Genomic DNA, 15,561 nt, shown 5'->3' on the forward strand with positions numbered 1-15,561 from the left:
GATGTAAAGCGTCGGGCTGAATTATAGGTGTCAGAGCCCCTTTAGGCCTGCTCACCATTAAAATGTCCTAAAGTTAACAAGACAAGTGTGTAATTGTATTTTGCCATGGACTTGGTCCAGTTATCTCCCTCTGACTGTGTCTGTGTGTGAGTGTGTGCGGTCTATAATTTATAGCTTATTACCCTCACCTTTTTCACCCCTATGAACTGAAGCCTAAAAATTTTAACCATGTGTGAACTGAGATCAGTAAACACCAGGCAAAAATGTTAAACAGCACTTTGGCAACCTTAACAAAAGAAGTACGTCATTTGTCATCATTTGACTCTCTGAGTAATGGGATTACAGCTCCATTTTTCCATAATTACCCAGGAATAAGACCAATACATCATATGTGTTCACAGCATAAATAATGATATCATGGTTGTTTTTCACTAAAACCTGATTGTTGGAAGAAGCCTTTATATCCCTAAAACGTTATCATTTCAGGGGCTGGTATTTATGAATTTATTTGTTTTCTTTAAAGACATTTGAAAGCTACATTTTGTCATTGCAGGTACAAGAATGTGGAGAGGCTTGCTGCAGAGGAGTTCGAGCGCGAGCGCCCTAGGGCGCCGACAAGAGGACGAACAGAGATCACTTTGTGTTTGAGTTCCAACCCTGCCAGCCGCTCTGTGTCCCGCTGTGCCACACCTTCGTCCATTATCTCACAGGAGGACACAGTCCCCACTGCACACCAGACATTGGGTAACTGGCGTTTGCCAATCATTTATTCACCATTAGCCATAATCCTGAGTGATATGAGCATGAACAGTGATGCTGGCTTGCAGAGCTGGCAGAAACAGTACTGGCTGTCAGTGCACCTGTCACACACTGGTCTTGGCATTAACACTCACATGGATTATCGCATGGAAATTGATTTAGCTGCACTTCTGCTGAAAGAAGCGATTGAGAATGACTACTTGACTTTAGAAATACATATCAAAATGCAGAAATTAAACAGAAATGTTGTAGTTGTGTCTATATTGTTGTGTCTAAAGAGGCTGAATAAACAGCCAGTGGTTTGAGGTTGACAATCTAAAGGGCTTGTTTGTTTTAATATGACAATAGTTCATTTTTCTACAACACACTTATTTGGTAACTACCTAAAGGAATATTTCACCCCCCTAATAATCCAAAGAATCCAAAAATTGAGAAAAATTTTGATTAATTTAACAGCAAATATATACTGAAACATTTGTTTAAAAAACTCTTTAATAACTTGTGCAGTATAATCCAAGTCTCATTTATCCGGCCGTATGCTCAGAACTTCCCAAACACACCTTTGCAACGGGAACTGAATGGAAAGTGAAACCTGTATATGCTCTCCTCAGTGTCAGACTCCATTGACAAAAACAGTAACTTTACATCGCTGAACATGGGAGCTGCTGACCTACCACTGCTTGGATCAGTTTGCTTGCGTTATTGTGTCTCTTTGGTGTTTTAAAAGGTTAGTTTGGAGTCAACCAAAACACACAATGACACAAACTAGTAATCAAGACAGTGACAGAACAGCAACTTCCCACTGGAAAGGGGTGTCTGTTTGGGAAGTACTGAGCATTTGACTGGATAAATGAGACTAAACGCACAAGTTGTGTGAGAGTTAGCTAACGGATATTTGGATATAGTTTTGCTGTTGTTAAACACAGTCATCAAGGACTTCACCTAATTCATCCAGAATTTTCTCAGTTTTTGGATTCATCGTTTAGGAATGTGAAAAAAACAAAGTTTTCTTCACAAATTCACATAACACACAGTGAGTAATTGATATACAAAAAGTCATTTGGAAGGTGAAGTATTCCTTTTTCTCAGAAGTTATTAAGCACTCGCTCTCAGCCACTCACGTTGTGTTATACAGTCATGTTCTATGGTCATGAGCTATGACAACAGAATTCGATGATTGCTTTGTAAATTATTTCTACAGTCTGGAAATGTACAGCCTCTCAGTGCAATTAAGGATATGTCAGGAAGCAATTTAAAACTGTTTTAATTATAAACAAAGAATGTTTCTGAAGACTATCAGATAATATAAAGGCCCATAACTGAAGTACTTAAAGTAACATTTTTTTTTTCCATGCTGTTTTGATTTCTCTTCCAGGAACAGAACATATCTCAGAGCCAGACCTTGACCCACAGACCAGAACCAAAAGTCCAGCGCCAGAGTTAACAGTATCAGAACCTTCCCCCAAACCTCCCTCAGAGCCAGACAAGCAGCAGACTGAGACAGAGTCGCCTGCAGAGATGGAGGATGTTGCTGAGACTCAGTCTGACCAGAATGTAGTGGCAGAGCTGGCGTCAGATGAACAGTCAGGCATGGAGAAAGAAGAGAGGCAAGAGCAGGAGAGGCTTGAGGAACAGACACAGCGCGTGGATGAGGTAGAAGTAGAGGAACAGGTGGAAGAAGAGGAGGTAGCAGATGTAGCAGAGGTAGGAGAGCCAGATGTGGAGGTGAATGTCGAGTTAGAGGAGGAGTTTGAGAAGGAGCAGCCGACGGAAAGGGATGTAGAAGACAGTGTACTGCTGAGTGAGAAGGAGAGACAGAATGAGGAAGTGAATGAAAAGGACAACTGCTCAGCATCCAGCATCTCCTCCACGAGCAGCACCCTGGAAAGGGAGGAGCGTGAGGAGAAACTCACTGACATTGAAGCAGGTATGATCAATGCTAATTTTATTCACTTACATCGATTATCAACTCAATACATTTCTCTCAATATCAAAATTGTTTCTGTATCAACAGGCCAGTGGACCCAGTGCATTAAAGACGCAGATGTGAACGACCAGTGCAACAAAATACTCAACAGCAAGCGCTTCATGCTGGACATGCTCTATGCTCAGACGTCAGCCAGCAAGGATGAAGAGAATGTAGCCGAAACTGAGAAAGAAAACTGTAAATGTGAGAAGGAGGCAGAGGTCAGTGACGCCTCTGTGGCCAGCTTGGCCAGCAGGATCTCCACACTGGAGGCTCACAGACAGGCCAGAGAAGAAAATGTGAAAAAAGTGGAAGTGGGACATCTTGACAACCAAGGCAGCGTCCGAGCAGTGGCGGAGAAGTTTGGAGATTTGGTCAAAGGCCTAACGTCACCTCCTGAAGTCGAGGCCTCAAAAGAGCAGCAGCAGACTGACAAATCATCCACTGCAGCCTCATCAGCCTTACCCCCTAAAAAAGAGTCGGACTACATCTGGGATCAGCTGATGGCCACACCCAGGGAGCTGCGCATTAAAGAAATGGACTTCACCGACCTGAAGGATGAGGATGACATGGATATTTTAGATATGGACACTGTGATGGGGTCAGGTGACTTGATACCACCACCTCCCCCTCCATTGTGCAATGTTGCCCTGCCACCACCTCCACCGCTGTTTGGGTGCCCCCCTCCTCCCCCACTCCTTGGCAAAATGATGCCGCCGCCCCCACCATTCATGGCCCCTATCCCCCCACCCTCCCCTCAGCTGACTCGAGGGGAAATGCCTCTCTTCCAAAAGAAGAAGAAGACCATCCGTCTCTTCTGGAACGAAGTCCGACCCGTGGACTGGCAGTGTAAGAGCCATAAATTCTGTAAAGAATCCCTCTGGTGCAAACTGGAGCCAATTAAACTGGACACATCCAAGCTGGAGCAGCTGTTTGAGTCCAAATCCAAGGAGCTGCCTGTCACAAAGGTAATTCAGTGTTGTACTGTTGTTACAGTAAAACTATGCAGTATTAATATAAACTTTTGGTTCATTTATTTTGTAGCCCTGATTTGCCTCAGTTTCCCTCACATGGCTCAGGATTTCCTGCTATCAAGCACCATATTAAAAAGGATCACTACTGTCACCCTGGGTGGCCTTTAAAAGGGGTGAAATCTTTCTCAATATTAGTGAGAAGAGAAAATCTTGTGTGTCAAAGTTCCACAGTTTATCACCTTCTATCTCGGCCAAATCTATAGCAACCCAACAATGGGGAATTGGATGCAAGCTGCTATCTGTCACATCTCTGTTTTGTGATAACAGCTGATAGGTCGGGTGTGTTTTCACACGTTTTGTGTAGCGCATCTTTCAACCATTAACAACTGCTTCCACTTCTCAAGATACATGATGTAATATGACGACTTTGCGTCTCTCATAGAAAGCAGCTGTCGATGGCAAACGACAAGAAATCATCGTCCTTGATTCAAAACGCAGCAACGCTATCAACATTGGCTTGACTGTCTTGCCTCCTCCCCGCACCATCAAGACAGCTATCCTCAACTTTGATGAGTACGCACTGAACAAGGAAGGCATTGAGGTAAGTAGGGCTGCAGCTTCAAGCTTCTGTTGAGGTTAAAATGAAACTTTGGATACATCTTTAATAAATAAATGTAATTCATGGTGCAGTAAGATTGCTGCTGGACTGCCTCATTAAAACACCAACAAATACGGAGATAAAAGTTTTATAAAAAAAATTTGAACCAATTACATCTATCTTTTTTTCAATAAATTCTGACTTTTAGACTTTATAACACTGTGGAGTTTTTTGAATTTTTTTTGGATCACACCAGTCAGAGACCATCATATGCAGTTGCCACTGGAATCTAATTGTACAAATAATACAATACTAATAATAATAATAATATAATACTAATAATATTAATGCAGCCTAATTTACATCTAAAACTGTAAAGGGTTAACAGGTTTAAACAGAATGAATAGACATGGAAAAAAATAAATAAAAGCACAGCTTTCGAGTATTGACTTAGGATTTAAATGTAAATGTAATGAATGGAGCTTTAACGCTTTGTATCTAAATTGGTACTGCATTTTATAAGTACTGTCTGATCCATCAAATAAAACCCATTTAAGATCACTGGGTCCAAAATATACACGGTTTTCTTGAATGATATTTACACAGCCCACCAAAACACACTGGTGGATTTCCCCAAACAGGAGATTTAACTCCTCTCGATGGGATGGCCCACAATGTTGACATATCATTCATTGATTTCCTGGCTGCACGGCTGGCTTTTTGGCTGTTCTTGTGTAATCAATCACAGCGATGATTAAAGGTTAGCTCTACATGAATATTTTGAGCTTGTTTAAAAGACCATACTACAACAGATAATGATTAATGTTGCATCCCTTTGGTGTTATATAACCTGTAGTTTTCAGAGCTTCACCTTGAGTTCATTCTCAGCAAAATGGAGTACTTCTCTCCTCTCTTTTGTCTCTGGAGGTATTTTCAGCCAGACAACAAAAGCGAGGTTGAAAGTTCAGATGTCACACAGGTTTGTGGCAACAATTGGAAACATCTTAAATACACAGAGAGTGAAATGTCAGAATCAATTTGTTTCCTTTCTCCTCCTATGATTTACTCCCTGACATATTATGAAAAAATGTACTCAGGCGCTGACAAACTTTTGATAGGTTGACTTGATGAATTATCCTCTCAGCGTCTCATTTTCCCTTCCCCTCCTTTCGTGTCCTCCTCCCTCCCCTAGAAAATCCTGACAATGATCCCCACAGAGGAGGAGAAGCAGAGGATCCAGGAGGCTCAGCTGGTCAACCCTGATATTCCCCTGGGCAGTGCTGAGCAGTTCCTCCTCACTCTCTCCTCCATCACAGAGCTGTCTGCTCGCCTGCAGCTGTGGGCATTCAAGATGGACTATGAGCTTATTGAGAAGGTCAGACACATTTCCTGTCCAATTCAGTCACATGCAGATAGATTATACTATACAGAGTTTTGGGATACACTTACTTGCTTTCTTGCCGAGAGTGAGATAAGAAGATTGGTACTACACTTATTTGTGTCAGTATGAAGCAACAGCTAGCATCTATAGATGGTATATAAAGATAGACATCACGTCTCTACTTACCCCCCACTGTACATAAGTGAAGCTAAAATATCCTGGATAGTGCCGCTGCCATTTTGCCTCGGTGACTTCATTTGTAGCCAGACTCTGTGCAGTAGAAATCTCTGCAGTATCAAGTTTCCCATCTATACACCTGTCCAACCAGTCGCGAGCAGCGCCACTGAATGTGAGCCCACCAATTGGCTCATACAGTGGTCAATCATGTTGTAAAATCCTGTTTTATAGCATTGAATAAGTACACTGAACAAAAATATAAACGCACCACTTTTGTTTTTGCTCCCATTTTTCATGAGCTGAACTCAAAGATCTAAAACATTTTCTATCCACACTAAAGACCATTTCCTCACAAATATCGTTCACAAATCTGTCTAAATCTGTGTTAGTGAGCACTTCTCCTTTGCCGAGATAATCCATCCCACCTCACAGGTGTGGCATATCAAGATGCTGATTAGACAGCATGAATATTGCACAGGTGTGCCTTAGGCTGGCTACAATAAAAGGCCACTCTGAAATGTGCAGTTTTGTTTTTTGTGGCGGGGGGGGGGGTCAGAAAACCAGTCAGTATCTGGTGTGACCACCATTTGCCTCACACAGTGCAACGCATCTCCTTCACATAGAGTTGATCAGGTTGTTGATTGTGGCCTGTGGAATGTTGGTCCACTCCTCTTCAATGGCTGCGCGCAGTTGCTGGATATTGGCAGGAACTGGAACATGCTGTCATATACGCCGATCCAGAGCATCCCAAACATGCTCAATGGGTGACATGTCCGGTGAGTATGCTGGCCATGCAAGAACTGGGATGTTTTCAGCTTCCAGGAATTGTGTACAGATCCTTGCAACATGGGGCCGTGCATTATCATGCTGCAACATGAGGTGATGGTCGTGGATGAATGGCACAACAATGGGCCTCAGGATCTCGTCACGATATCTCTGTACATTCAAAATACCATCAATAAAATGCACCTGTGTTCGTTGTCCATAACATACGCCTGCCCATACCATAACCCCACCGCCACCATGGGCCACTCGATCCACAGCGTTGACATCAGCAAACCGCCCCCCGCCACACATGCTGTCTGCCATCTGCCCTGAACAGTGAAAACTGGGATTCATCCATGAAGAGAACACCTCTTCAACGTGCCAGACGCCATCGAATGTGAGCATTTGCCCACTCAAGTTGGTTACGACAACGAACTGCAGTCAGGTCGAGACCCTGATGAGGACGACGAGCATGCAGATCAGCTTCCCTGAGACGGTTTCTGACAGTTTGTGCAGAAATTCTTTGGTTATGCAAACCGATTGTTGCAGCAGCTGTCCGGGTGGCTGGTCTCAGACGATCTTGGAGGTGAACATGCTGGATGTGGAGGTCCTGGGCTGGTGTGGTTACACGTGGTCTGCGGTCGTGAGGCCGGTTGGGTGTACTGCCAAACTGTCTGAAACGCCTTTGGAGACGGCTTATGGTAGAGAAATGAACATTCAATTCACAGGCAACAGCTCTGGTGGACATTCCTGCAATCAGCATGCCAATTGCACGCTCCCTCAAAACTTGCGACATCTGTGGCATTGTGCGGTGTGATAAAACTGCACATTTCAGAGTGGCCTTTTATTGTGGCCAGCCTAAGGCACACCTGTGCAATATTCATGCTGTCTAATCAGCATCTTGATATGCCACACCTGTGAGGTGGGATGGATTATTGCGGCAAAGGAGAAGTGCTCACTAACACAGATTTAGACAGATTTGTGAACAGTATTTGTGAGGAAATGGTCTTTTGTGTGTATAGAAAATGTTTAAGATCTTTGAGTTCAGCTCATGAAAAATGAGAGCAAAAACAAAAGTGGTGCGTTTATATTTTTGTTCAGTGTAATTAAGAACCAAACTTAAAAGATAAATGAACACTTGAACATAGAGCAGTGTGATAAAAACTACCTTAAATGGGGGCGTCGGTGGCTTGGTGGTGGAGCAGGTGCCCCATGTACAGGGCTGTTGCTGCAGCGGCCCAGGTTCGACTCCAGCCTGTGGCCCTTTGCTGCGTGTCACTCCCTCTCTCTCTCTCCCCCCTTCACACTTGTCTGTCCTGTCAAATAAAGGCTAAAAATGCCCAAAAAATATCTTTAAAAAAAAAAAAAAAAACTACCTTAAATGACAGAAACCATCTTTGGGAAAATTCTAATTGATGTGTACTGTGACTTTTCTAACATGGAGAGGGTGGGCTTTATGACCTATACTGCGGCCAGCCACCAGGGGGCAATCAAGATGTTTTGGCGTCACCTTTGGGGAGCTGACATGTTGTCCATCTTTATACAGTCTATGCTAGCACCTGCCTAGCTAGGTTTAGCATAAAGACTGGAAAAAGAGGAAAACATTTAGCTTAGTAATAATAAGATAACAAAATCTGCTTACCAACACCTCTGACCTTTACTAAGATGACAATTTGTGGTTTTATGTGGGGGTTCTTTGAATGACTACAGCCCCTTTCCCACTGCAAAAGAAAGCCACCAAAAACCACTAATATCTTGGTTTTGTATGTAATAGGAAAGGTTACGGGGTTTTTTTTATTGGCCAAGGCTTCAGTCGACAGTAATGGAAATACAACACCCAGGTGAACATGTTAATTTCAGCCTCTATTGCTCTGTATTAGCAGCACTCAAACATCTTTTCACATTAGTCTGCACCAAATTTAAAAGAGAGACTGAGTATGTAGCAGATATATAAAAAGAAGTTACCACTGTAACATTTTCAGCGGCCTCCATGCAGCTTTCCGCTGTTTACTAAGCTGTTTTCCAGCCAGTAAAAATAAAACAAAAAGGCATACTCATCTGCTTCAGAGCCATGTACATGGCTCAAGTCTACTGGCATTTTTAGCAGGTTCTCTGGTGTTTAAAAAAGTGATGTGTACACGCTCTAATTTTGGTGAAAAGGGGATGCAAGTCATAGTCAGCTGCAGGCAAGCTGTCTCTCACTGTTTCCAGTCCTTATATCAATCTAAGCTAACTGACTGCTAGCCATAGCTTCATATTTCCCGTACAGATGCAAGTTTGGTATTTATCTATCTTTTTAACTCTTGGAAAGACAGTGAGAATGTTTTTTTTTTTTTTTTTAAATAGAGATATTTTAGAGTCTTAAAGATACTATTCCACAGATTCAGTTGTGTTCTTGCAACATTGTCAGATTCACGATCGATACTTTCTTTTTAAAAGGGATCAAAATCAATGCAGCACAATCGTTACCTACATTACCCAACGCAACTCAATTGCAGACAGTTTATTCAGGTGTGTTATGCTGGTAGCAGCTAATATAGCCTCAAGCTGCTAGCCTCAAGCAGAGATTAGGAGCAGGCTACAGGCTCCATCTGACTCTACACCCTCAGATATTTTTCCTTTTCAAACTTGAAGTCAGCCCCGACCATTGCTGCCTAAAGTGACATCACCTGAGGCTGTTATCAGACATCATGCAGCTCCCTTTGGAGCAACAAAACACATACACACATTTTTTCACATATGCAGAAGTATTCCCAAGACTTGTAAACAGGCTTTGATGTGTAAAATTGGCGGAGCTCCCCTTAATATGTGTTGACAATTTGCAGCACATTGTTGTCAGGGGAGAAGAATTAATCTATAGAAACATAAACAGGAAAGGATAGATAATTTGCTCTCTGACTGCCCTTTCATGCTCTTTTAGGAAGTGGCAGAGCCTCTGCAGGACCTGAAGGAAGGGATGGACCAGTTAGAGAAAAACAAGACGCTGCGCTACATCTTGACCACGTTGCTGGCCATTGGCAACTTCCTCAATGGCACTAATGTGAGTAACCCTCAAGACATATGTGGCTCAGAGGTTCCTCTTTTTTCCCACTTTCTCTCCCTCTGTGTCTTTTACTCACTTCCTCCATTTCCTCCCACGCTCCTCCTCCTCCTCCTCCTCCCGAACTCCCCCGCCAACATATTTATTTGGCAAGGATAACAGTGGACTCTCTATGTGTAGAAGAATGTGCTGCCTGACTGTCTGCACCAGACACTGTCCTTCTACAGTAAAAAACGCTCGTCAAGGCCTCTGCTGAACCTGCCTCTGTTTGTCTGGGATTAAAAAGGGAGGGAGGTTGTGTGATTGTGTGTTTTCTGACAGCTTATGTTTGTCTGGCTGCTTGTGCCCTTTTTTTTTTTTTTTTTTTTGATGGGGGTTTCTGTGGCCCTGCGCGTGCCTTCATGTCCATCTGTGTGAATGTGTATGTTTAAGTGTACCTCTGGGATATGGGAGCCAAAAATACAAAAGGGAAACATAAGTCATCAACATCAAAACAAGTAGTTCCCGTAAATAATGGCTGCATTTATATTTTGCAGTAAGCCATTTAAAACTGGCAGCAGAACAAGGGAGATCCTGTTGGGATTATATCTTTCATGATATGTCCAGGCTCTTTTTAGCTCTGCTGTGGTGAGCAAAACAATCGGTCTGGTCTGAAGTAGATTGTGGTTTCTGATAATCAGTCTAATGAATCTGCATATCTACTCAGTGCACTCCATTGAGCCCCTTTTTCTAACTGTGCCAAAAAGGAAATTCAGTGCAATTTGGTCTTCGACTAGGGTCTCTTGATGTTTAATTTCAGACAGTTGTTTCCGTCCCACATTCTGACTGTGTTGCTGTGTATGCATGCATCTCTAGGCAAAAGGCTTTGAGCTGAATTACTTGGAGAAAGTCCCAGAGGTGAAGGACACAGTTCATAAGCAGTCCCTGCTGCACCATGCCTGCTCCATCGTGGTGGAGAAGTTTCCAGACAGCACTGACCTCTACTCTGAGATAGGAGCCATCACCCGCTTGACCAAGGTTGTTTACTTTTTCAAAACTCATTAAACAGTTTGTCCTTAGTATCAGTTTGTTACGAAAGTGGAAACTGCTTAAAGTAACCATGTCTGTCCAGGTCGAATTGATCACTAAAAGATGATGAGCAGGTTCCACCGTAGTAGCCGTAAATCCAACTTTCATATCCATTAAAAAGAATCTTGAACAGTCAGTGATGAGTTCTGTCTGTGATATTGTTGTCAGGTGGACTTTGACCAGCTTCACGACAATCTGGCCCAGATGGAGCGAAGGTGCAAAGCATCCTGGGATCACCTCAAGGTCATTGCAAAGCATGAGATGAAACCTGCTTTGAAACAAAAAATGTCAGACTTCCTCAAAGACTGTGCAGAGAGAATCATTATTCTGAAGATTGTACATCGAAGAATAATCAACAGGTATGTTCAGTCATCAAATGACTCCATGCTGGATTGGATTAAATATGTTTCTTGCATTTTGCCAAAAGTGTGTATAATGTCTCAAGTATTAATTACTGTTAGAATGAAAATTAAAATCATTTTTAGTGTTGATGACCTTTTGAAGCATGTTTAAACTCTGTTTCCACTAAGGAATCTCTGTGATGTTTCTCCACACATCTGCAGGTTTCATGCCTTTCTGCTGTTCCTGGGCCATCCGGTATATGCGGTACGTGAGGTCAGCATTCATCGCTTTAGCAAGATCCTGAGTGAATTTGCCCTGGAGTATCGCACAACAAGAGAGCGTGTGCTACAGCAGAAACAGAAGAGGGCCAACCACCGAGAGAGGAACAAGACCAGGGGAAAAATGATAACAGATGTAAGTGCTCCTCACCACGAGCAAGGGTCGCACATACACTTTCTCTATTTCATGACCCTCGACTTTGTTTAGTTTGTACTTTCTCAATTCTATGAGATAATATGAGCAATCCCTAGACAGTGGTTATAACCTTAATCTGGTTAAAGCGCCAAACGTGGCCATTTCTGTCAGACGAGGTGTACATTTGTAATGACATCAGCATAGTTTCTTGGTATTCACATGTATAGGTTACTGTAACAACAATCAGTGAGTTGTTTTTAGTGTATCTCATTCTGTAGCTGCAGCAGGCTAAGAAAGGCCAGAGCAAACACCTCCCTGCGTGATTAAAATCCCTTAAACCCCAAGGAGACGGCTGCTCAGAGTGGACTCCACAGCGAGCCTTGGCAGGGGCCCCTCTCTCTTCAAAGGGACCCTAATTCAATCACTGTGTGAAAATTCAAACCTTTGGACGTCCCTGAGGAAGAAATAACAAGGCCCACACCTTAACCACACTCTTACAGAGATGTTCAGTCAAATATGCTCTCCTGTTCCATAGCTTGCATGTATCTGCAATGTTTTTTCATGGTATGGGGGAATCTTGCAGCAGTTTTTATATTTAAAGGAATGGTTTTACATTATTCACTTTCTTAAGGTTGCCTACTATATAGCACTTAAGATTACTGTGACCTGGATGACTGAGGATCGTCATCAACATTATTTATTTTCTTACTGCAAATTAGCAGAGAAGATTGAATCAACTTGTTAATCTGTTTTTTAAACTGCCACTGTAACCAGCTGACAGTAAGATTAGCCAAGGTGGCCTTGCTCTGTCTGAAGGTTAAAAAAATTTGACTGTGATGCGATAATTAGTGAATGTCTCTTTTTCACTGCGTGGTGGGACAAGTGGGTCAAAAATGCACTTGCTCAAAGTCAGTTTTTACTTGCCCCTTTACAAATTGTTGTACTTATTAGCAATTATCAAACAACAACAAAGACTAAAGTTAATCATCATGTGTCGTAGCACCGGCAAGGCTTTGAGTAGTGGTTGTCAGCATCCCTAGCTACCAGACAAGGGAGATGCTGTTGGCTCTCATTATGGCATTCAAGCATCACTTTTCGGAAACAACCTAGTTTTGTCCACCTTGCGTCAAACTGCGCAATACATCATTCAGTTTTTCCCACATTCTGTAATACAACTCAACTAAAATCCTGTTTCCAGGATAATTGAAATGCTCGCCTGTGCTTCAGATCATAAACTTTGTCTTTACCCGCTGCCATTTTCTCACAAGTGCTTATGCAGCTCTCAACAGAGATGAGAAGGATGCAAAATGTCTCACTCCTTAAGTACGTCCATCATCAGCTCTGGAAAACAATATGTGTTTAATTCTGTTTTACCGCTTTCTTGATCAGGCAAGTGAGTTGCGAGATTTACTAGTGTGACATGGCATTTTACTTGCCCGTTGCAGTCCTTATTGTTGATCCCTGTTCAGAGATGGCTTTAAGCATTTTTTGGACAGAGCAAGGCTAGCTGTATCCCCCTGTTCCCAGTCTGAATCTTAAGCTAAGCTAACTGGCTGCCTCATATTTACTGTACAGACATGAGAATGGGACCAATCCTCTCATCTAAGTCTCTGCAAAAAAGCAAAATGTTGAAATATTCCTGTAATGTTTATAGCACAAATCAAAGACTTTGTGCTTCTTTATGATGAGTAAAACTAAGATATCTCAGCAGTGTATGTTTAAGCTGAAGAGTCTTTCCTGGAAAATTGTCACCCTGTACACAGAAAGTTTTCACTATTTACAACACACGTTTTGGCATTTTTTTCCTTCCGATTCCTTTATCTCTGTAGAGTGAGGATGACGATGATAGTGAGGTAGGAGGGTGACTCTGTGTGTAAACAAGTGCATGTATCCTTTCTTTTGTGCCTAACATTTAACCAGACTGTGCTGTCATAACTTTGAACAATAATGGGTGTATTTACAAGGACAGGTCATCGATAAACTGACAGGTTCTGTGTGCGTGTGACCTTACAAGAATGAGGAAGCTTGAAGGTGATGACAAGGAGAGAAAATGAGGTGTTTGCATGATGTCAGCTGGAGTGTTGAGTGAACCTCACTAGGAGCTGTTGCAGCTACTTCCTTGTCGAAATGAATCCACCTCAGATTGTTACAAGAAACAGTCAAGGGGATTTTTTTGTCGTGTCACAGAATAAAAAGCACGTTAAATGTGTATGTAAAACCTTCAAGTCTGTAAAATGACTAATTATTCTCATTTAGGGCTGAAAAGTGCTGTGTTACTAGTAAAGATTAACCTGTATGATAACTTTAATATTTAAAGCTTTTTCTTGTGGTGCTTTCCACATACTAAAAGCGCTACAGCATGGAGCTGAGCTTCAGCACTCCTTACTAATATAATGCCTGATATTGTAATCCTGTGCCCCCCCCCCCCAGAGTGGTAAATTTGGTGGCCCATCAGATGCACAGGAGAGCCAGCCTCAGGGTATCCAGTATGCTGAAGATGCAGCTGAACATGAGAACATGAAGGCTGTACTTAAGAGTAGCTTGCAAAGTGGAGAGAGTGCCACTTCTTCAGTACCAGGCCTCCGTACACGCACCAGAGCCGGCAGCACCAGAGGTAAGTCTCATAAACATGTTACATTGTTACAGCTCATACGTAGCTTTTATAACACCACCACCCATCCAGTGCTCTGAGATTTTGCATCCCTCTGTGGCCTTAACTGCTCCCGCAGCACAGCATGAGCATTTCCGTTTTACTAAGGTAATCCTACCTGAAACCTTTAAGCTAATCTTTCACTAGGTCTGGTATTTTTAGCCATGCTAGTGGCATGGTTTGAGGGATGGCAATGTCTGTCTGTCAGGCTGTCCACCATTTTGGGCTAGACTAAATGATCTCAACAAGTACAAGACGGATTTCATTTACATTTTGTCGACAGTATGTTATAAAATCAGGGTTCCTAGGGTTATGGAAAACCTGGACTACTCATAAACTTTTACAATCTCATTTTCCAGGCTTGGAAAAGTCATGGATTTAGTAAAAATCATAAAAAGCTCTGGAAAAGAAATGAAAATTTGTTGTGTACCATGAAATTCATTGTTACAATACTTTTCTGTAATTAACCTTCCATGTAACATATCAAACATAACTATTAGAGATTGGAAAGTTGCTGTTATGTTTCAAAATATAAAATATACCATGCAGTTCTGTTCATGTTGTACATTGCGAGTGGTCATTACATTTTATTATGGGTCCTTGGTATGTTGGGAAAAAAAAAAAGAAAAAAAGGGAGTATAGTGCTCTGTCAAATTTTTTTATTAAAAAATGTCATAGTACAGTATATCATAAAAATGTCACAGTATAGTATGTTGTAAAAAAAATAATAATAATAAAAGAAGTCATGTAAAATTCTCAGTATAGTATGTTCAAAAAAGTCATAGTATAGTATGCCGAAAAAGGTCATAGTATAGTATGTTAAAAAAGTCAAAGCATAGTTTGTTTAAAAAAAAGCCATAGTATAGCATGTAAAATTCTCAGTATAGTATGTTCAAAAAACGTCCTTAGTATGTTAAAAAAAAAGTCATAGTATAGTATGTTGAAAAAAGTCATCGCAATGTATGTACAAGTCTCAGTATAGTATGTTCAAAAAACGTCATAGTAAAGTATGTTGAAAAAAAGTCATAGTATAGAATATCATTAAAAGTTCTATAAAATGCCATATTATACTATGTTAAAAAACAATTCACAGCAGAGTATTTCATTAAATATTTTATTAAAATCTCACAGTGTAGTATGCCATAAAGAAGTTGCAACAAATGCCAATAGTATTTCATAAAAGACATCATTGTGTAGTGTATATATCTTCTGTCTTCTTATCCATCCTGCCCTGACTGTTTCAGGGCGTGTTCCCCCATGGTGCTCTGCCAGTGACGATCCAGTGAACTGCACAGATGATACAGCTGATGAGATCATGGAGAGGATTGTTAGGTCAGCCACTCAGGGGCCCAGTCAGCGGACGCAACCTCGGGAGAGGAGACGATCCCGAGCCAACCGAAAATCATGTGAGTCATGTCAGCTTTTGG

At 41.8% G+C, this 15,561-nt stretch overlaps 1 protein-coding gene across 3 annotated transcripts in view; it reads left to right on the forward strand.

The window, feature by feature from the left end:
- fhod3b (formin homology 2 domain containing 3b) overlaps positions 1–15,561 on the forward strand; it is a 102,675-nt gene that overhangs the window by 84,397 nt on the left and 2,717 nt on the right. For 2 of the 3 annotated variants that reach the window (XM_049584989.1, XM_049584991.1), the window contains 12 exons: positions 554–744; positions 2,135–2,686; positions 2,774–3,693; positions 4,142–4,300; positions 5,490–5,672; positions 9,541–9,660; positions 10,516–10,677; positions 10,897–11,087; positions 11,292–11,484; positions 13,314–13,337; positions 13,915–14,098; positions 15,379–15,540. In XM_049584989.1, coding sequence (XP_049440946.1) covers positions 554–744; positions 2,135–2,686; positions 2,774–3,693; positions 4,142–4,300; positions 5,490–5,672; positions 9,541–9,660; positions 10,516–10,677; positions 10,897–11,087; positions 11,292–11,484; positions 13,314–13,337; positions 13,915–14,098; positions 15,379–15,540 — 3,041 coding nt within the window. The remainder of the gene's footprint in view (positions 1–553; positions 745–2,134; positions 2,687–2,773; positions 3,694–4,141; positions 4,301–5,489; positions 5,673–9,540; positions 9,661–10,515; positions 10,678–10,896; positions 11,088–11,291; positions 11,485–13,313; positions 13,338–13,914; positions 14,099–15,378; positions 15,541–15,561) is intronic. The other variant, XM_049584990.1, reaches the window with a different exon arrangement.

The sequence above is a fragment of the Epinephelus fuscoguttatus genome, linkage group LG8 (genome assembly GCF_011397635.1).
Source record: "Epinephelus fuscoguttatus linkage group LG8, E.fuscoguttatus.final_Chr_v1".
NCBI lineage: Eukaryota > Metazoa > Chordata > Actinopteri > Perciformes > Serranidae > Epinephelus > Epinephelus fuscoguttatus.